The 23,875-nt window shown below is 31.1% G+C and overlaps 1 protein-coding gene across 1 annotated transcript; it reads right to left on the minus strand.

Annotated features, from left to right (window-relative positions):
• Positions 1–10,493: 10,493 nt before the first annotated feature.
• On the minus strand, positions 10,494–13,697 carry LOC114182175 (aquaporin PIP2-2-like). Its single transcript, XM_028068972.2, has 4 exons — positions 13,305–13,697; positions 12,827–13,122; positions 11,027–11,167; positions 10,494–10,887 (listed from the first exon to the last, which is right to left on the minus strand). Exons 1-4 carry the CDS (start codon positions 13,603–13,605, stop codon positions 10,768–10,770), a joined length of 858 nt encoding a protein of 285 aa, XP_027924773.1. The 5' UTR covers positions 13,606–13,697; the 3' UTR covers positions 10,494–10,767.
• Positions 13,698–23,875: the final 10,178 nt, after the last annotated feature.

Raw genomic sequence — 23,875 nt, forward strand, 5'->3', positions numbered from 1 at the left:
ATACAATTTTTTATTCTAAATACCGGTTAAACTTGTTTATTGAAAAAAGTAATCCGGTAAACTTTTTTATTGGAAAAATAATTGGATACTGACTAATTATAAAAGGAAAAAAACAAAAAATAAATAATTGTATATTGACTAATCTATTACATAATAAGAAAAGAAGATATTATCAAAATTACTATATTACCCATTGTCTTTTATTGACAAGCTATGATGCATCGATACTTCAATTTCGGTCACGTATCAGTGTCTGACACGTATCGTGTCCGATACTTTAGGATATTTTATCAATACTTATCAATGAAGTATCTAATTTATAAAGTCGTAGTATACTACAAGAAAATATTTGAAATAATGACCAAATTTAGTGACAAAAAATAATTAGTCATTATATAGTGACCAAATTGACAACTAAAATAGTTTCAAAAAAAAAATATAATTAAATTGATATTTAGAATAGTTTCAATTATGAATTAGTTTCTAAATTGGTCACTAACATTAGCTATTAGGTTTTGACTACCAAAATAATTGGTTTCTAATTAGGAAATTTGGATTCATACAATAACAATCATATACATTTTATTATACATTTTTTCAATATTCATATCACGCACGTATCGTATCTTATTATTTTGAAAATAAATGTATCGACGTATCGGATACATGTCGTATCCGATACACGTATCGTATCTATGTATCATACAAGAAACTTCTGTGCACAACAATTGTGTATATATGCATATCAACATGAAACTGTGTTAATTGATGTCATGAAGCATCATCCTTGAAGCTAACATAAGAATATTATCTTCGACCAAAGCGTGTTTTACTTGAATTAAATGTTGTTTGACAGGATAATTACAAGGATGAAATGGCCGTAATGATTCAGAGAGAAAGAAGAGTTGAGATCGAGGCTCTATACTTTCATGGATACGACTATTTGGGGAAATATAATGCTAACAAAATTTTACAGTCCGATTACGTATGATTATACTCAATATGTGTTTAAAACAGTAAAATATAAAGCTAAAAAAGTTTGTTTAGATAAATATGATTACCAAATTTTGTTTAATGAAAAATAAACAAAATGTTTGACGGACCCAAGTTTAGATAAATAATAAACTATTATATAATTTGTTTAATAAAAGATATTAGTTATTTATTATACCTTCTTATGATAACATGGGTGAATGTTGTTTTGACTATATCATCTTTATTTTTTAAAATAAAATTCCTTTGTTCTTATTTTTATATTAAATATTAATTAAATAAAATTTTCAAACATAGTATTATAAATATTTAACTTCAAAATGAACTATTTTTTTCTTCAATATCATATGTTAAAGAAAGAAATTATAACTAAATAAATGTTAAACAAAATTATATATATATATATATATATATATATATATATATATATATGGTAAAGATTAAATCATTATTATATAAAAGAATACATATGATGTGTTTGAAAAATCAAAGATTAGATCAAAATTAATACGAACTTCATAAATTATTTAAGAAATTAAAAATATTTTAATAATTTAAAATAGAAATATATATGAAAATGAACATATTATATATATATATATATATATATATATATATATATATATATATATATATATATATATATATATATTGAAAATCGATGAAATGTTTTTAAAAATGTTTAGAGAATGAAAAAAGTTATTTTACGTGTAGATATATAAAAGATATGATAGATGTGTATTAATTATATGTTGATATTGTTTAATTTTACAATTGATTTAAGAGTGAATTTTAAAAAAGTTATTATATCATCTTATTTAGTGTGATTGTATATATTGAGAGGTCTATTATTTAAATAATAATTTTTGATAAAGTAGTAGTACTATTTTTATTATGAAAATTTTATTTATCATAAAGAGAAATGTAATAAAAATTAAAAGTTATCAAATTATTTAAACATTTAAAAATAAAATTTAAAATTCTTTAATCAAACACTTAATTATTTTTTTAATTACAATACAAAAATTTAAATTTTTTTAACTTTTAATCATAATAAATATTTATGTTAATTAAATATTTATTTTTCCACTCCCACACGGTCAATTGCCGTATTATAAAAGTTTATTTACGAATGGATCGTTTTTTAATTAATTACTATTATTAATACTATAATTTTAATCAATAATTATATTTTATTTTAATATTTTTTTCAATTATTAATGTTATTTTTACTATTGTTATTTGTTATTAGAATTATAATCAACACTTGTATTTTATTTTAATTTATTTCTTTATTTATTAATATTATTATTTTAATATTTAATGGAGGTTGAATTTGTATTTATTGAAAATTGAAAGATCTATTACATTTTATTTTTGTACGGAATCATATTATTATAGAATATGCCTACATTTTACTTTAATAATGACTCGTGCACACATATCTCATTTTAATATAATATACATGTATTTTTATTTAAAAATGTTATCATCAATTTAATGTTGTATTTATTTTATACGGAACCATATTACATAGTATGCCTACATCTTACCTTAACAATAACCTATCCATATGTGCATATGCATTTCATTTTAATGTAATATACATGTGTTTGTATCTACATAAGTTTCTATTTAAAAATGTTAACATCAATTTTATGTTATATTTATTTTGTATTGGACCATATTACATAATATGCCTGCATTTTACTTTAGCAATGATTTGTGCATACGCATTTCATTCTTCATTCTAATCTAACATTCAAGTGTTTATATGTACATATATTTCTATTTAAAAATTTTAACATCAATTTTATGTTGTATTTAATTTATACAAGACTATATCACACAATATGCTTACATTTTACTTTAACAAGGACATATGGATACACATTTTATTTTAATATGTGTTTATATCTACATGTGTTTCTATTTAAAAATTTTAACAACAATTTCATGTTGTATAATATTTTGTACAAGACCATATTATACCATATGCCTATATTTTACTTTAATGAAGACTCGTGCATATGCATTTCATTTTAATATAATGTGTGTTTATATGTACATGTGTTTCTATTTAAAGATTTTAACATCAATTGTATGTTGTATTTAATTTATGCGGGACCATATTACGTAATATACCTATATTTTACTATAATAATGACTTGTGCATACCCAATTATATTTAATTAAATCAATAATATATTTATGAGTGTTAGTAAGGCTTTGTTCAGAGCGAGTTCCTTAAGTGGATGACCTTGAGAAGATTCCTCTTGATAGGTAGCTCGGTTTGTTAGTGCAAAGTGGCTTTAGAAGAAGGGAAGGGAGGATGAACAGAGTCTATAGACATTGTACATTTGTGCAATTATAAAATAATTAAAGCAAGAATATAAGGAATAGATTGCATTCACAAATTTATATTGGCTCACCCCACACACTAAGACCACATCCAGTCCTCTAAGCAACTTGCTGAAGATATTTGACTAATAAAAACTCTTGATTAGAACGAGTATCACTCTCTCCAAGTTACAACGAGTATCATTCTCTCTAGGTATCACGAGTATCAACATCTCTAGGTATCACGAGTATCAACCTCTCTAGATATCATGTAAGACCCGAGGGATTTAAATAGTTAATTAAATAATTATTTAATAAATGCGGGTAGTAGAAGCCATTAAGGCATTTAATGCGGACTGTTATGATGTGGAAAAGTATTAGCTCAAATGGTTGAGAGTACTTAACTAGGTGAGAGGACTTGGGTTCAAGCAAGTCCTTTGTATCCCTTTTTGTGATATTTAATCTATTATTATTTTAATAAGATGATATGGTCATGGAGAGTGATGATATAATCGTAAGATTTAATGAATTACTATGAAACATGACTTGGTTGAATTGGTTGTGTAATTGCTTTATGATTGAATGGTTATGGGTTCAAACCTTGGTGAACCTAAACTCATTCTCTTTTTGCTAATTTTAGTTTTGGCATGAATTTGAAGGGGCAAGGGAAACCCTAGCTAAAGGAGTAGCCAAGGGTGCTGGAAAATCAAATAGAATAGCCAATTGAATGACAATTAAAACTAAGTTTTAAGGCTTTTCATTTTTACTAATAAACCATCATTAAGGTACCATTAAAGGGGAGAATTGAGGGAGAAGTAGAGCCCTCTTGAGTCTGTCATTTTGAGAATAGTGAGGAGGGCTTTTTACAGAGGAGAAACGTGAGGTTGGGGGTGAAAAAGGTACTGGTTTGGAGGAGGGTAAAAGGGAATCCATTGGTGATCCAAGGAAATTCTCAAGTCTACTCTTAAGCAAGGGAAATCCAGGTTAGGGGAGTTTAATTATGTGTGTTGTATGCAATCTATATAATTTTGTGTTGTTCTAGATGAATGGGTTGTATTTTTTTTTTGGAGTTTTGTTGAATCTTGTTACGTTTCTGGAAAATTCTAGAAACCGCCTAGGGGCATTGAAGGCTCGCCAGGCGACTCATGCCTCAAGAACCCATTTTCTGGGTTTTCTTCTATGCACCGCCTGGCGGCTAGGTGCTGTCCGCCAAGCGACACAAATTGGCTTGCCCAATTCTCTCGGATTTTTGGTATTTCAGTGATGTGGGGACGTTTGGAGTAATTCTTATGATATGAGAATAATTGGTATGCTATAATGTTATTTGTAAATGCTTAATTGGTGGAACATTGCATCAACTTTCACATGAATTGGGGATTTAGGGTTCATGTGGGGATTGGGAATGAAAAACATGGATGATCTTTATGATTGGTGCGATGTTTATGTGGAATTGACGTTAACATGATTATATTATGAAACCTGAATGTTGTGTGCACGTGAAAGCCTGTCAGTCTAAAGGAGGACTGAAATTGTGGTGTTTGTGAATCATACTGGATGCGGGAGAAATCTAGCAGAACCCAAATTAGCACGAAACCTCCTGGCGGCACTTAGATTGCCGCTAGGCGACACATCGGGACAAAGGGTGTCTTGAGATGATTTTTGCGAGTTGTGTTCTTTGGGGTTCGCTGGTGATTTTTTTGTGCAAATTGGGTAGTGGGCAGGAGTTTCCTTCATTTGAAATGGGGGACGGGTGAACATTTTTAATGTGTGTAAGGGAGAGTTGATAGAAATCAAAGGCATGGAATATGAACTGAAACATGTATGAGTAGGTAATAATGGAGATGTGTGTGGTAAGCTAAATAAAGTTTTATGAGGACATGAACTAAATTTATTTAGAAGTTGTACTTACGTGCACTATGTTGGTTGGGTTAAAAGATGGAGGAATATTCAATTTGGTAACATGATGAGTACGTAGTAAAATATATTATAAATTTGAAATGGGGTATTTGCAATTGTGGGAGTGGGTGCATATTGTATTGCAAATCGGTATCAGATCATAATTGCACATAAAATGTAGGAATGGAACTTTACATGAAGGATAACCAAAGAATAGGTGAGATTAGATAATACTTGAGATAAGATGCATGTAAATTGGAGATTGGCCTGGGCTGCAATGATGATATTTCTTTTCTTGGGATAGTTGGGTAAATTACGATGGTGGTGTTAAGTTTAATGGAATGTGGCATGTTTCAATTAACAAACGAAGGAGAGTATGGTATGCATAATAATGATTGATTGAGTGACATGATTAATTGTGTGTCTGGTAATCTAGATATGGAACTGTGCCTGGAGTGCCATAATTGTGCTACAATTTATATGTGTTGTATGATTGGAGTTCTTTGGAATTTGTTTAAGTACCAAAAACCAGTAGCATTTGCGCTACTGGTATGGCGCCTAGTGGCGGGTAGCGAGCCGCCAGGCGGTAGGGTCTCAAAATAGTGGCAGTAGCCACTAACTATGAGTGGTGCCTGGCGGTAGGGTTGGGTCCGCCAGGTGGTGACGGAGCAGCGAAGCTCCTGTTTGGCGCTTGGCGCCTGGCGGTGGGAGATGCCCGCCAGGCGGTCTAGAACCAGTTTTTCCTAGCGACGTTTAAGCTGCACCAGGCGAATTAACTGCTTTGAAACTAGTTGTGATCAATGGACTTGAAGACTAAGTTCACATACCTTTGTGTTTGGGCTTGATGGACTAAGTCCAATAGGGATCTGGGATGTGCTTGGTGGTGGGATGCATGATGGGCATGGAACTGTTTAGTTCCCATCGGCTGCTAATGGGCGAGGAGTCCTTAGTATGGTGATTACATGCATCGGATGCACGATCTGCAAGGAACGGTTACGTTTCCGGCGACTGCTATTGGACGAGGAGTCCATAGTATGGTGATTGCGTGCGTCCCTGGGTCTGAGCGAGGAAGGCTTGGATGTTTTGCTACAGGCGAGGAGTCTGTGGGGCAGGACTATGAGCGGGATAAGCTCGTAGGGTCGGACCACAAAAGGGATAATTTCGTGGGAGCACAGTAAAGTCCCAAGACCTAGTTTCATGCATATGACTCATGAAGGACTATGAGATCATGGATGGTAATTTGAAAGGATAAGATAATTATGTAAAACCTTTTTATTGGGGATAGGTGTCATTTATTTATGGGTTAAATATGTTTTTGGTCTCTTAACTTTCAGTGAATTTTGGAATTAGTCCATTTCGAAACTTTGGACCAATTTAGTCCTTCATCTTTTGAAATACGTGAATTTAATCCTTTTAATCAAATTTTGTTAGATTTATTTGATGTTTCGTACGCATTTCAAAATTATATTTGAGTTGTTTATAATGTTTGACACATTTTTGCTTTAATGTTAAGTCAAATACTATTATGAAACACGCTTGAAATGTCAAATAAACTTAACAAAATTGAATTAAAAGGACTAAATCCACGTATTTTGAAAGATAAAGAACTAAATTGGTCCAAAGTTTAAAAATAGAATAATTCCAAAATTCACTGAAAGTTAAGGGATCAAAAACATATTTAACCCTTATTTTATATATATATATGTGTGTGTGTGTGTGTGTGTGTGCATAGCTCACCCTATCTGTTTGCGTGTGACGATGATCGGATAACTTGTTATCCGGGAGCAGATGATTTGACAAGTGAGCCAAGAGATGCTTGAGTTCAGAGAGCGGGATTACATGAGGACTTTGAAGATTTTTAATATTTTGATAGTTTCCATGTATTTGAAACAATTTTCCATTTCATTTATTTTATAGTTGTAATAAATTTTAAATCGCGAATAATTATAATGTGTGCGATTTTATGGTTTTAGTTTTTCGCGTTTTTGGAAAAAGTACTATTATAAATGAGTTGTGATAATAAATAAATATTTTTTTCTTTTTCTCATTTTATTGTATTCTTTTTATTATTTTAAAAGTAATATTCCTTAGGGGTGTTACATATCACGAGTATCAACCTCTCCATGTATCACGAGTATCAATATCTCCAAGTTACATGTATAAACCTCTTCTAGTATAATCTTCTTAATCTCTCACTAAGATTGAGAATTCTCAAATGAAATAACAATAACAATTCTCAAATTAAGAGAGTACAATTAGAGTTCACTGGATATACTTTAGAGTGTGAAAGATTTTACAATGATGAATCACATAACCCAGTATTTCTCACAACTGCTAGAATTTGACTATGATTGTGCATATGAATATTTTACTCGTTCTTGTTCTATCTTTGTTCATCCATTCATTCATTTTTCTTCGTCTAGGTCTTGATATTTATAATCATGTTGTAGAATATTACCATTGATGTATTTCTTTTCTCATAATATTTTCTCTTTACTATAATATCTTCATCTAATATTAAAGTATTGATAATCATCATAGTATTTTCATCATCAATTTATCCATTCTTTCCTTTCTTGTATTTCTTCAATTTAAATTTCTTCATTCTTCAATTCATATATTACCATTGTGGCTTTGAATGTAATCTTCAAGCATTTTGAAATCTTTAGAATATTTCCTTGCTGGTGATTGATTTAAATCGTATAAGATATTCTTCAATAATTGCAATCTTCAATCAAAGTATATATTTTTCATATATTCTTCTTCTTCTTCTTCAATCAATTTGATTTCTTCTAATCCTTAATAATAAATCTTGATATGATACTTGTTCATTTAATCTTCTTTCTCAACACTCAGATTTTCTTTTGATAAAATGATATAGCATGCTTAATTCTTTGTCTCATTTGATAGGTTGTTTGGTACTCTTCTAGACTTAGTATAGTCACTTTGACTTTCTTGTGTTGTTTGGTCAAATCACATTTGGCTCATCTACTAACTATACTTGACTTTCCTTTGGCCTGGTCTTACTTTTACTTTTACTTGTTTAGTTAACTTCATTCAACTTTACTCGTCTAGTCAATATGACTTGTATGGTGCATAAGTTTGACTTCCATATAGTTTGGTCAATGTAGTTGTTTGGTAGGTCTATTCGTCTATTGACTTCATTCTTCTAATCACTTCATTGACTTGGCTCGTCTAGTAGTCTTGACTTCTGATCAACACAAGTTACATTATCAACTTTGACTTGTTTGGTCAATGTTTTTGACTTGATTCGTTTGGTCAATGTCTTTGACTTGACTTGTCTAGTCAATGCATTCATTTGGTGAAGTTTATTTTGTTCTGACTCGTCTAGTCAACTCATGTGACTTTAATCATCTACTCTTCACTACCAGACTTGTTTCATCTACTTTTTATATTTCATTTGTTTTTCTAATTTTTCTTTTGATAAAGCTTGCTTGAAACTTATGAACAAACATTAGATAATCAAATATAATTACATCTTATATTGGGTAGGACATTTAAACAATGTCTAATGGGTACTTAACATAGTTTAGTGATGACCAAGTCTAGTCTAGTCTTTGTATGAGTATGTTTTACATACTTCTGTAGTTAAACTAGAACTTATCATCAAAACTTGCTTTATCACATTAGCATCTGATGGGGTTTGTAGCATCTGGTTCTAACATGGTTGAGTGGAGGGTTCTTAGAGTGTTGAAGTCAAAGGATGAATGTCTCTAGGTAGAGAGCTCTATGAATTGTGTTTGGGTGTGTCTGTTTGTGGAGGCTCTTTGGAGTGTCGAAGTCAAAGGATGAATGTCTCTATATATAGAACTCTATTCATTAGTGTTTTATACTTGGTCCTTGAATGTCAAGGTTGGAGTGACTAGCTTGAAGGATACATGTCTCTTAGAGTGGTTAGTTCAAAGGATGGATGTCTCTAAACAAGTGACTCTTTGAATCGGTATTTGGTTTGCTTTGATGTGAATTTTGATTTGTGTTATGGAATGAGTGTTGCATGATATGCTTAAGACTCTTGTTGGTTTACTTTTATGTTAGCTTACTCTTTTGTATGTTTTGTATTTGTGTTTGTGTTTTTTTTACTGCAACGATCATGTACTTTACACACAAATAGAGGATAACTCTAGTGGTGATGCAAAGTAGTAAGGGATGAGAAGTGGAGCAAGACTAGATGTTGGACGGTCTTAGAATTTTTGTTTCACATTTGTTTTATAATTTTTTCAAGTTAATAAAGTTTTGGGATGTAAAACACAAATTTCTTTTTGTTATGAATTTTTACAGAGTGGAGAGAATTTTTTTTAAAAAGTAATTATTTGAAATAAGAATATTATTCTTGTAACTATAAAACTTTGGAAAGTGAAAAATTGGGGTGATACAATGTTAATGGCATGAAAAGATCCTAGTCTCAGTGAGAGTGATAGTTCCATAGAAATGACAACATTTGTTACATCCATTTGTTTGAAACAAATCATTACTCGTTGTCCAAACTTTACATTGAGAATGTACTATGAACTTCAATTATACATTTAAAATATACAAATTTAATTATATATAGTAAATGTATTTCTATACATACTCGTAAGAAGCCTATAAGAAAGAGATGATACCATTACATTCTTTAGATGCCAGTTTTTAACTTTTAATCTCACTAGTGTAAATTTATCCCTTTAGGCACCACAAATCAAATCAACCAGAGATATAAAACTTAACAGACAAAGGAATAAATAAAACTGCTGTAAATAATAAAAGGTATTAAAAATATGTTATTTAATAAGTATTAAATTTAAAGATAAAATTATTAAATACTTAAAATAATTTGTGTTGTGAATTTAAAAGTTATTTGAATCTTAACAAAATTTCAGTGTGACCAGGATCAGTATATACTGTGCTGTGTAACACAAGTTGGTCCTGTCTTCACCTTTTTCCTCTCTTTTTTCCTTCTTTCCTCAAGGACAACCATGTGCTGCTATGTTTCACAACTTTGTTTTTTCCCATGAAAATGTGTCCCTGTTTAAAATGCTTACGTAAGCAACTTTACTATTTGTCACAAACCTGTGTTCTATGAAGTACACTGTAACACTGTCTTATTCTCTTGTTCATTACATTCAACGCTGCTACACATCTTTCCTTTCATTATTGCACCGATTCCTTTGTCTCGTTCTTCATTTTTCTTAGTGTTAAATAAGTGTTTCTCAAATTAACCTCAGAGATGCGTTACGAAAAAGAAAAAGGCACAGATATCACAATTCTTTTAACTTTTCTTTTTTTTGTTTGCATGAAAACGTTGAGTACAAGAGATAAATTACCTAAAAGAAAATATCACACAATGAAGGAAATACAAAAGAAAGTGCTTAATACTAAAGGGTATTTACCAAAGGATCCCTTGTCTTAAAAGAACCTTCGATCTACATAGGGTCAAAGGACAGACATTTCCTATTACTATGTCGTTGTTGCAATATTAACTGATTTTGCTTCCAATTATGTTCCTTTTGAACCCATGAGAGGATATTGAGTAATAACTCAAATGGTGGGGTTGCTCCTGAATGATCCAAGAGCCTTAGCAGCACCTGCTCTCAAGATGAATTGGTGGTAGAAGGCTGCAATGGCTGCTCCAATGAATGGTCCAACCCAAAACATCCACTGAACAAACATCATCAACAACAACATATCAGACAACTTTTTATCCTTTGTTACCTCACATGACATGTTACAAATTTTAATATTTGATCATAGTACAAAACAAGCATGTTGTTGAATATGTAAGAAAACAGTTACTCACATGATCATCCCAGGCCTTCTCTTTGTTGTATATGACAGCAGCACCAAAACTTCTAGCAGGGTTAATACCAGTGCCAGTCACTGGGATGGTTGCCAAGTGAACCATGAACACAGCAAAACCAATTGGAAGTGGAGCCAGAACCTTCAAAAACAAAAGACAAGCACAATAAGAAACTTATTATTTGGTTCAGTTAAAGCAATAAATGTAGAAAAAAAGTTGTGCCAAACATATGAATCCAAATTGATTATAAAGATTATTGCTATCTTTGGTGTTATAGGAAATTATGGATAAATGTGGCTGATGCAACTGCAACTATGGTCTGAGAGACTCAAAAATTCCAATTAATGTTGCACATAAATTGTGGTAGCAGACCCTTCTCTAAAACTAGTTAATAAAATAGGAAAAAAATGGAAATGGAAACCGATAAGCATTTGGGACAGATGGGACATACCCCATGTGAGGAGCATGGTTTCCTTTGTATATTGATTTGGAGAATATGAGAAAGTGTATGGAGAAACCCAAAGCTGATAATGACTAATGAGGATGATGCTGGAAACTCTCACGAGATTTGCCAGCTTGGGAAAATGGCATTTAGCATGAATGACACTGTTCTGAACACTTTAATTTTAGGCCTTAAATTTCCACATCAACAAAGACACATTTGCTTCCGAGGCAAAAAAATGCAGAAGGAAAGTCCTCAAAGAATCCACTTTTCTCAAAAGAAGAAAGAAAACAGAAAAGATTCGTGTGACAAGGCTGTGAAAATCAAATACCTCCACAGAATCATAAATGGTAATGGCCTAATGGGTCCATATTTGAAAAGAAATGGTAACATTTCACTTCAACAGAAAAACATCATGCATTTGGAAATTTTGGAGAAAGAAAGGGATAGGTTCACCACTCTAGGATGCTTAGATGAATTTTAAGTCAAGAAATATACCCACTTTCTTGTTTTCATGACAAGAACTAGTAATAAAGGAAAGCCAAGCCAAGCAAGAAAAGTGGAAATTTTCATCTACAATGAATGCTGCCAGTGCAATATTTATTACGGAAGAAGACTCTAGAAAAAGTAGCCAGAATAAGGATATTTAGATTACAAATTGAAAAGGAAATCCAACTGGCTAACATCTTTAACTGTTTCAAGAATATTGAAAATAAAGCTTCTATAACTATTAATGATAGCAAAGGTAATAGTAAACATAAATGTTGACTGTGCCAAAACTTTTTATGCAAATGGATAGCATAGACTGTAAACTGCTCCATTTCAAATGGGAAATTGTTGAGTGGCAGCAGGTAGAACTGCTTAAAAATGGGTGGAATATTTTTTATTAATTGTGAAGTTTACTGAATCAGGAATACCTAGTTGGTGTGAATCTTGGTAACCATTTCAAGAACTACAAATAATTTTCTTAATTACTTAAATGGCACTCTACCTAGTTTCACTTAGAAAGCATAGCTAGATGCTTGAAGTTCAGATATCTAATAATAACTAAACCACTTCCCCTCCACTTTTTCGTTACCAATAACCAGTCTAAAGTAATTTCAAGGAACTTTAAGCTTCTATTTAAAACCAGAAAGAACTAAGAGTGAATCCGTGCTTGCTCAAAAGCAGGGTATATGACTATGACTATATGCTATGAACTTAGTATGCACTGTACCATTTAATCATTGCTTTCAGCACAACTCATGCAAGCAGCAATTTTCTCTATCTAAGGTTAATGTAACAAAAAATGTATTTTTCAAAAGGGGGCATAGAAGCACAAACAAAACTACAATGCAATAAAAAAATTGAGCACATACCGGGACATGAGAATCTCTAGCGTTTCTCTTGGGATCTGTAGCAGAGAAGACAGTGTAGACCAAAACGAAGGTTCCAATGATCTCAGCACCCAATCCAACACCTGTGCTGTAGCCTTCACTGAGCTCATTGGCCCCACCACCATACCTGTTGTAGTAACCCTTTTGGAAGGCCTTCACCAACCCAACTCCACATATGGCCCCCAAACACTGAGCCACCATGTACATTATAGCCCTTATCAGAGACACCTTCCGAGCCAAGAACAGTCCAAATGTCACTGCTGGGTTTATGTGACCCCCTACACTCATCACAAAATTCAGAATATTAAGTCACAAAACACCAACATCCCAATTTGAAGGCTTTAGAAGGGGAATTACTAAACAAGAAAAACCACAGTTTAAGACCTAGAATTAGAGCTCAAAGATAGAAACTTTTCCTCTTTGGGTGCTGAGAAAGCAGAAGATGAGAAGGAAAGCAAACCTGAGATTCCAGCAGTGCAGTAAACAAGGATGAAGATCATGCCACCGAAAGCCCAAGCAATGCCAAGAATGCCAACCCCACCACAGAGATCACCACCAGCCTTGACATCACTCTGGCTCTTGTAACCAATGACAGTGAGGACTGTGATGTAAAGGAAGAGGAGTGTGGCAATGAACTCAGCAATCAAGGCCCTGTAGAAGGACCACTGTGTGAGTTCCTCACCATCAATGAAGGGTGCTGGAGGAGGGTCATGGTAGTCCTTTGCAGAGAAGGAACCACCCTCAACATCATGCTTCGCCATTACAATCTGCAACCACCCTTTTGACACTGATCAAGAACCTGAAAGAGAAGCTCACAGAAAAAGAAGAAAGGTTGTGTTTGATTTGATTAGTGTGAGATGAGAAGGGGTATATATTGAGGTGATAGAGTGACGTTGGAGCATTTGATTAGTGCCATTTTCACTGCAAAATAAAGACAAATAATAAAAGCAATAAACTTTTTGTTTTCGGTTTGGCTTTCACCGACCTTGTCCCCACTTTCACTGCACCACCACCACCTCCGTAACATTCAAATTTGTATCTTTCTGTTTCTCTATTTGTTTTGTCATTTTCTTCTCTTTGTAATCAATATGTCGCACTTCACTTGTTTTGTATCCCTTCCTTTCAAGGTGTCAGTTTTCTTCTTCATCTTCCAAGTTTACCAACTTAACCTTTAAAATTAATTTTATGCTTTTTAATTAAGACACAAGAAATAATTATCTTTCCAAATGAGGGTAAAATATTTGTTGGTCCTTAAAATTTTTGGAATATATTAAATATGTTTCTAAAAGGATTTTGTATTACTTTTGTACAGTGACGGATCTTAACCACAAGTTTTGGAGGGGCCAAATAGTATAATTCTTTGATCATTAAATTGTTGAATCATTAGTATAATGTTTTAAAAATTGGTTCTTCTAACTCAATAATTTGATCTTTAGTTTAATGTTGTCAAAAATATAATTTATCTTGTTTCCATTTTCACGAATAGCTTCACTTTTATCATTTTTTAATAATAAATCTATTCATTTATTCTTCATCAATATACCTATTTTAAAAATAATATTAAAAATAATTTATCATACCTTACTAAAAAAATTGAGAAGCATAAATATTAAAGAAAAAATATAGTATAGTTAAGTCACAATTAAAATTCGGTTATGAAAAAACACATAATATACTATTTTTTCTTCTATATTCATAAACAATGAATATACAAAAGGCTCATGAGATAAAAAAAACAATGTTAACTATTAAATTAATATTTCATTATCAAGTAAGATGAAAGATAATTATTTTTCTTTTCTTCAAAAAAGAAATAAGACAAATGAGAACTGAGAAAAAAAATAATTACCTTTTTTCTTAATATTTATATATATATATATATATATATATATATATGTATATATGTATATATATGTATATATATATATACATATATATATATATATATATATATATATGAGAGTGAGAAATTAGTACAATTTTTGTAAAATTAACAAGACAACAAAAAACGACATAAAAAATATATTAATAAATATTTGGTTTAATTATTCTTTTGATTATTGATTTAGTTGAAAAATGTTAAGTTGGTCCTTCAATTTTGTTTAATTTCAATTTGGTTATGAATTTTGAAAAACTAATGCAATTTCGTTATTTTTATTAAATTTTTTAAAACAGATCAATGTTTTTTCATTAATTTAAAGTTAAAAATAAAGATAGTTTATTTTGTTGGTATAATTAACACAATCTCACTATTAATTTTGATGAAAATCTTTGATTCGCTTTAATAAATTTAACAAGAATGACCAAATTACATCAATTTTTCAAAAATTGGGATCAAATTGAGACTAGAAAAAACTTGAGAACCAACTTGATATTTTTAGATGAAAATAGTGACTAAAGATTAATTAAACCTAAATATTTTTATTCTTTATATATTTAATTTTATGTTTTATTATCTATTAATATTAATTGGTTGTATTTTATAAAAGAAATAAAAAGAAGAACAATTTAATTTTTATCCATTTATAAAATATATTACCTATAATTTAAAAAATTTTAAAAAATTCAAAATTTTCAAAATATATATATTTTAAAAAAATCAAAAATCTTTGGGGGGCCATGGCCCCTCCCAGCACCCACTATGCTCCGCCATTGCTTTTGTAGTTTTATAAGTTAAAAATATTTTGTAAGACTTTTGTCATTATATTTGGTTTGGGTGAAGTTATATCAATATCGAGTGGTCTCGTCTCGACTTTTGACCTAACTGACTCAGTTCGATTTTTGTCTTGTCGGGCTCAACTTAAAGTTTAGTCTAGTCTTATTCAATTTAACCTTTGTTTAAGCCAACTCAATTAGAACTTCAATCCAAACATATTTGAGTCAACTTTCAAAATGAGATAACTTGACTAGACCTTTGTTTTCATTTGAAGATATTATATTTAAAGAGGTAATTAAAGTTTTACTGTGAGGCTGGGAGATTTTGGGAGTTGAGGTATTTTGTTTTTTTTTTCATGACCCGACCTATTTTAAAAGGGATTTTTTGTAACGTCCAATTTAATTAATAAGCGAAATTAAAGGAAGCATCACACACATATAGTATAGCAGCGCAGTCCTGGGGTCTTAAACATAACCCCTATAATATCCTAGACACACCACAATGCCAAAACTAAACCAGCTACAACATTCAACAGTAATTCCAAAAGGAAAATTTAAAAGCAAACTAATACATGGACCATAGCCCAGAAAGAAAGCCCCAAAGAGAAAAGATTCAGTCCAAGCAGACTATGCAGCAGAACCTCCATCCCCCTAATGATTACGGGGAGCTCTCACCTCTGCTCACATCAACAAGTTGATGATCATTGCAAAAGAAAAGACCACACCACAGAACATACAACAACAAATAGTAGGGTAAGCTAGAGTAGGAAACAACTTATCATGCAGTCACATACTATCACCCAATCCAAGCAGTATTTGTAAATCATCCAACATGTTATGACTTTCTCAAGCAATACACTAGACTCTGACTCGACTCATCCGGATACATATAATCTGGTTGGATTCAGCGGATGCTTGCACTTGTGGTGGATACCTCTGCTCACCCCCGAGCTATGTGTTACAAGTGTTACAATGAATCAATCCCCTACACACAAGGTTAGCCCTTAATGAGTTTTTGGCCTCCTACTACTCACACCACAAGAGTCAGTCCGCTCTAAGTGAGACTAACTGACTCCTTAGAGTGTCAGGATACAATCCTTACCTTGAATCCTTACCAAATTATATAGATGGGGTACCACCATGTACACCCACTAACAAGGGCCATGGAATTACGTCCCGACCACTGAAGCACGACCCTGAAATCTCACCTAGGAATTTTCAAGGAATTACGTACTGACCTCATACCAAACATATCAAAGCAACCAAACAATATTATTCATGCGTTTAAAACCCATACCAACCTCTGTAATTCATCCTCATTCACATTCCATGTTGAATCCATACTATCTCATTCTTCCCAAATCATGAATATATAATTTTATCTCATGTCAATATCATGCCACTTTGATTACCAATCATCTCATATAGAATCACATGCCAAGATCATACCACAATTATCATTTACAACCCATACATCATATCCCTCATGCATAATCATCCTCCTCATGCTTTTAATATAATAAATCAGTTCAACCATGGCAAATCATCAAAGAACAGAGAAAACAACCGACATCACAACACTCTCGCCCAACTCCTCGCTCAGGCCGAAGGGTCTCGCTCAAGCGAGCTCCCTTCGCCTAGGCGAGGGCTCGACATTCTTGAATAATGGCCTCTGCGCATTCTCGCTTAGGCGAGACTCCCCTCGCCTGAGTGAGACGCTCGCTCGCTCAAACAGAGCTGAGCCACCCCTTGCGCGAAAAGGCATGGGCGAGCCTCTGCTCATCTCGCCTAGGCGAGGCAAGCCCGTTTGAGCGAGATTATCAGTCCTCACCCACTGTTCACTCGCATAACAGACCAAAATCCAATCCAAACAACGCAATAACACATTTCATAAACTCAGAGTAGTATACAGACTATCAAATCACACGAATATTACATAAGCAATCATGGTCACCAACGATTTAGCAAAAACCCTAACTTCCTGTACCTGGAAAAGGGCTAACGGAATACTCCGATACGCACACAGTGAGCACAATTGTCCTAAGGATGGCCAAAGAGCTAAAAATAAACGGTAAAAATAGAATAGGAACGAGTTACTACGAAACTCTAACGGTAAAAATGGAAATAGGCCCAGAAAAGGGGAATCATGAGCTGAGCAATGACTTACGTGGAGTGGAAACCTGGCTTGAGCTAGCTTGAAGAAGGTTGACATCTAACCCTAGCAGAGAGTTGTGGTTGCTCAAGGAGGCAAGGAGGAGCGTGTTTCTGTAAAGTGAATGAAAGAATGGAATTAGGGCAGATTAGGGTCTGAATCTCCTTTTGGGCCAACCCTTAGGCCTATTACGTTAGGGGCAGCCCTTTTAATTTAGGGCAGAAAAGAATAAGAATTTTAATGGGCCTTAAATTTTTGTTGGTTGTGGTTTTTTTTACCTACTCATTAGGTAGTTCTATAAAAGGGATTTTATTCAAAAGTGAGTTAGGACTTATTAATGAAATATGAGATTTTATTCAAAAGTGAGTTAGGACTTACTAATGAACTATGGATCAAATTGACACATCTATTTATACTAAAAAAAATTAAAATAAAGTTCAAATAAAATGATTTTCTCAAGATTTTAATAAAATGAACTATAAAAAAAAACTTCAAACACATTTCGAGTTATTTGCGTGTTTTATTCAAAACATTGTATATTTCTATATAGTATATGTATGTCTCTTACTTTGTTATTTTAATAGAATGTAGTCTAAATAGGACATTATAAGAAATTATAAAGGGTTAATTTGAAGTTGTAATTCGTTAATAAGTCAAATCACATTAATGTGTTCACTTAGTTTTCTAATTTATCTGAATGAATTTGTAAGCTATTTATGAAGTATTCCTCGATATAATGTTTTGTGCTATTTATATTTATAGATATCTTAGTTAAAAATTATTATGATTAACTTATATTTTATATTGATTCTAACTATTTATTTACATGTTGCGAAAAGTTTAAGTGCGTGAAACATATAAAGTAGAAATATGTCACATATTATTAAAAAAAAGTGATTCATGTGAATCATTTACATGTTAATTGTGATCTTTTATTATTTATTTAAAGGATAATTCGGTGTATAAAGTTTATTAATACAGCCCTAAAACAGATAAGACTATAAAAGTATAACATTTATATAAACTAATTAAAAACCAATTCTAGCACTGAGCACAGACAAACCACTTACAACAGCTCTCTTTGAAACCTTCCACCAACCTAATAGATGACTCATCATCCTTCAAAGTGCTTCTGAAATTGCAACCATATATGTTCCCACGAGATAGGTGATCATCGCAAAAAGGAAAACAAACAACACAAGACAAAAACATAGAAGAAGGGTAAGCTAATTTACAAAAGATTTAAAAGATCAAATAATTTAGTAATAAAGTTATATTCGATCATACAAAATCCATCACTATACTTCATATAAAGAATTAAAACTACAACTCAATTATTCGGATACAAGCATTGATGTCGAGTCTTGATGAGTTGCGCACTTGTTGATGTCGAGTCTTGATGAGTTGCGCACTTGTGGTGACATCCAATGCTCTGCAGAGCGGTAGACAGTACTACACACAAGGTTAGTCCATTAACACCTTTGGTCAAGGTAAAACCCTAGGCTAGGACCTCCTTCTCCTCTCACCACATGCCCTATCCTTCTCTACTTGAGAAATTGATGGTCATTAGAGCGTCAGGATAACTTCCAACCGAACTCCCACATCAATTCTTACACTACAATAGCCACTACTAATTCTCCTTGAATTAGTATCAACCAATCTCAACTAAGCTTCACATAAAAAATCTCATATACATCTCATCTCTTAAGCATTTCTAAATCAATCATTCATAAAAAGTTAGAAAGCTTATAAAATAGATCAATCAGTATTTGCTCAAGTTCTAATACACTCGCTCAGCAAGAACATCTTCTCGGTGGGCGAGAATTGCAAAATTGCCCTTTTTCGACCAGTGACCAAGTGGCTCACCTAGTGAGTTTATCCCTAGAGTTCCATGGAAAATCTTTCAAATAATTTGCCCAACGATAATTGCTCGCCCAATGACTCCTAAGTTAGAAAGCTACTGACTTTGAAACTCGCCTAAAGACTTCCAAAGTTTGGCTTCTTACTTGAAAAATCGCCCAACAAGTAATGGCTCACCTTTCGAGTCTGCATAATTATGCAGAACATGTTTTTTGCGTAATTATGCATTACGAAAATCAGGAAAAACTTCCCAAGAACCTTAACAAATACCAACCAAATACCAAAACACAAATTCATCATGAATACCAATATCAATTTATCTCATATGCACAACCAAAACATCAGTTATTCTCAAGTAAGCATATAAAAATCTAATTTTCATAGCTTGCACATAACATTTCACAACTCAGATACAACATCAAATTCTTAGTACAATCATACAATATTTCATAATCTCATCAAACAACCAATCGTGCCAACAAATCACAATACAATCATACAATTTATAATTTATAACTTAAATATAATGCAATTAGCTTCCCTTACCTATTATCCTGCTAAAACAATTTTATAGATGTCAAACGCATTTAACTCCACAGGATGCTCTATCTACACATAGAAATATCATAAGAACGATCAGGACATACCGTTATGATCATTGATAAGCAAAGACTCATATTGATGATTAAAACGACGCATGCAAGCGGAAGAGAACTCGCATGCAACATAAAATAGAAAATAGACCAAAAAGAAGGCGAAAACTTAACTTATGCGGACAAAGGAACTGATCAGTCTAAATTAAAGAGCTTATCGTGGGGATTACTCTTACGGTTCTGGTTCTTCAATCGGATGACCAGAAACTAGAGAAATAAAACTCTTAAAGAGAATTCAGAGAACTCTAGAAAAGTGATTTCTAGAGTGTTTTAAAACAATAAAACTCTTTTATAATTGTTCTATTTATAGTAAAACCTTTTAGTATTATAATAATCGAGTGTCACTATTTTTAAACCACTGTTACTTCTAAAATAAATATACATAAACATTTTATTCAAAGTATAAAGCTTAATTATTTAATTCATTAACTACTTACTTTTAGGAAAAAAAATATCAATACTCAAAATAAAAACTATAAATATATTGAAACCAAAACTTATCTAAGTATTTAAAGTAAGGTATTTAGAAAATTGAAGTTCCTATCGGTCAATAAGTAAGCTGTTTGCAAAAAGCAAAGTGATGAATTGTGCTTCTACACAACCATTTGGTAAGTTTCAAGATTGAACATTTAATCACTTTTTTTAAGGTATAAGCGAAATTTGTATTGATAAAATCATAACATTGGCCCTTTCCCAAGCTTCATAGATGGGTTCATCCCTGGTAGGCATTTTGATACTTCCATCAACAAATTTTAATTTGTTCTTGGACATCTCATGTTTCTGCTCCATGAGCTGTAGTTGGTTTCATTAAGAGAGGGAGATACAAGAACCTGTCCTGGGTTCTCTCCTGTATGTATGTAATATGGACTGGTAGGGATGAGAGATTGATCAAGATCCAATCTTTGCAATTGCTGACTTGCACTGCTAACCTCTGATTTGATTTCTTTGCTGTTATTGTTGTCTTCCATGGTGCAAGATCCTTTCTTGCACGCTGCTGACTACTGGGACAGAGATCAGAGAGGGCAACGGAAACAGAGCAGGCTATGAACCTGCTCTGATACCATATTGCAGCCCCAGCGTCATAAAATGAGAAAGCGTAAACCCTGACACCATGGAGCGGGAGACAACACTCGAGAGCTCCTGGTTTCTTCAGAACAGAAACCCTAGAGTTTCAAATTTGGGGAAAAGCAAAGAAAAAAGAGGAGAACGAAAGGCGTGGAAGAAGAATGGAAGCGCCAGTAGAGGTAAGCATGAAAGAAATTTTATTCTGAATGATTGTGTCAAAAACCTTCTGAAAACAGAGAGGGAAGATCTCTTAAATAGATCCCTTTTTACATCTCATAACAGAACAACAACCTTAACTAACTTTAGAAGCTAAAACCTTAAGTAGTAGGGTTTCAATAAGTGGATCTTAATATTCGTAAGTAAGACTCTTCATATGATTCATTATTAATAAGCTTTTAATCTCAAAATTGTATTAAATTAAGATAATATTTACACAAACTCCTCCATAAATATTTTCAAAAGAGAAAAATAAGAGAAAGAAAAATAAATAAATTTCTTATAATGTAACACATAAAGTAAAGTATGTTTAGACGAATTTCTTTCCAAATACTTAATTTTTTTTTAATTTTAATCATTCAAATAGAATCTAATTATAAATATTGGATTAAATATGTTTATTATTTTCAAACTATCATAAAAAAAATTATGTTTCCACTTTAAATTAAATTATAAAACATTTTATCCTTATATTTTATAAAAGTCATCTGAAAGTATTATGTGAAACTCAATTTGTTACATTAACCTTCCACATGCTGTTTGTTTACCACATATTGTTTATCGAAGATAATATTTACACGACTTTCATAAATTAAATATTTTATAGTATTTAATTTATAGATGACACATAATTGTTTTTATAAAAGTTTGAAAAGGAAAAAAGTATTTACTCCTATTAATATTTCTAACTCATATCTACCATAATAATAAAAGAAAAATATTCTTGTGTATGCTCGTATATATGAAGATGACAAATTTGATATCTAATTCAAATATAAAATGACAAATCTATAATAATAATAATAATAAAATATATGTATTCTCGTTCGTATATAAGAAGATGACAAATTTTTGATATGTAATTCAAACATGAAATGACAAATTTGGAAGTATTGTAATTTTGATGAGTTATTAACTAATATTATGTTTAATTAATAATACACAAAGTGCATTACACATTTGTGGTTTGGATGTTAACGGTGTATTACTTTAGATTATCTATAGTTAATATTTAAATAAAGTGTGGATTTATAAAGTATTTTTGTTTGAAAGTAGATGAATCTGAAAACGTGGCTAAGAACACTTCCGACATAGACAACACAAATTTATGGCCCCAAACACCTTGGCGGTTCCATTACCTTACATGTTTCCTTTTTTTTATCAAATATTTCCTTTCTTTTACAATTCTTTCTTACAATATAAAATTTTGTACATCACTTATTAAAAGCCATGATTATTTGTCTAGGGATGAAAAATAAACCTTTAGTATTGTCCACCTACTTTCATTTTTAATTTATTTGATACATCATTATGAAATTTATGTAAGTATAATTATTATTTATTTAATATTAAAAGAAATATGTATCTTTTGCATTAAATTTTTTACCATATCATATTTTGTATTTTTATAAAAAAAGTTTCTTTAATAAATACTGAAGAAATACAAATATATATATATATATATATATATATATATATATATATATATATATATATATATATATATATATATATATATATATATATATATATATATATAAATGTTATCAAGTACACTCAAATTTACATTTTTTCATCTTCTTTCAAAGTAATGGTAGACATGAGTAAGTATTATGATACTTTAGTTACTGACGTCTACAAATACACCAATCATTTGTTAAATATTATTGAAAAATAAAAAAATAACAAAAGTTAAAAGAACCAAACCAAATTTATGTAAAAAAAGTACATAATACGCACTTTCGGAAAAGAAACTAAGTAACTCAAAACATAAAAATATTATAAAAAATATAAAATAATCCTAAAATACTCATTTCCACATATACATATACTAACACAAACCGTGACTTTTTTGTTATTTTTTTTTAAAAATCTTAATATATAGATGATTTCTTCATAAATAATTAATTTTTATTAAATTATAAAATTTATAAATATATTTTATAAAATTTATTATAAAAAGTGTTTTATACGAAATATTTTATAGAAAAATTGACAACATTTTTTTTATAACAAAATTTATAAGTATTTCATACAAAACAAATTTAAAAATAAATTTAATAGAAAATATGAGTTTTTTTAATAATGTATATGACTTATTCATTGTAGCTAGTAATTATTTTTCTCCACCACTAAACTGATTTTATTGTGTCTTTATATAATTTTTTTTTTCTTAGGAGAAAGTTAAATAATGTGTTTTACAATATTATATTGTATTCGTTTTATTTGACGTTCTTTACGTGTGGTGTTTTATAATCATAAAATTTTGTAGAATATTAATTATTGTATAAAAATTATAATTGGTCCATGAGAGAGTAATGACAAAAAAGCACTTCTCATTGGAGAATCTCCTCTTCAAAGTTTTTTTTTTTTTTTTTTTTTTTTTTTTTTTTTTTATATTAACGATTGTGGAAAAAAATGGTGAAAATG

This window comes from Vigna unguiculata, chromosome 4, assembly GCF_037176805.1.
Source record: "Vigna unguiculata cultivar grain cowpea cultivar isolate G323 ecotype 2 chromosome 4, ASM3717680v1, whole genome shotgun sequence".
In the NCBI taxonomy this organism is placed as follows: domain Eukaryota; kingdom Viridiplantae; phylum Streptophyta; class Magnoliopsida; order Fabales; family Fabaceae; genus Vigna; species Vigna unguiculata.

Excerpts from the sequence above, each read along its gene's own strand:
- LOC114182175 (XM_028068972.2), bottom strand. The coding sequence starts at position 13,605 with ATGGCGAAGCATGATGTTGAGGGTGGTTCCTTCTCTGCAAAGGACTAC. Across the intron at positions 11,168-12,826 it reads CTAGAGATTCTCATGTCCCG|GTTCTGGCTCCACTTCCAAT; the intron begins GTATGTGCTCAA and ends TTGTTTTTGAAG. Across the intron at positions 10,888-11,026 it reads AGAAGGCCTGGGATGATCAT|TGGATGTTTTGGGTTGGACC; the intron begins GTGAGTAACTGT and ends ATGTTTGTTCAG.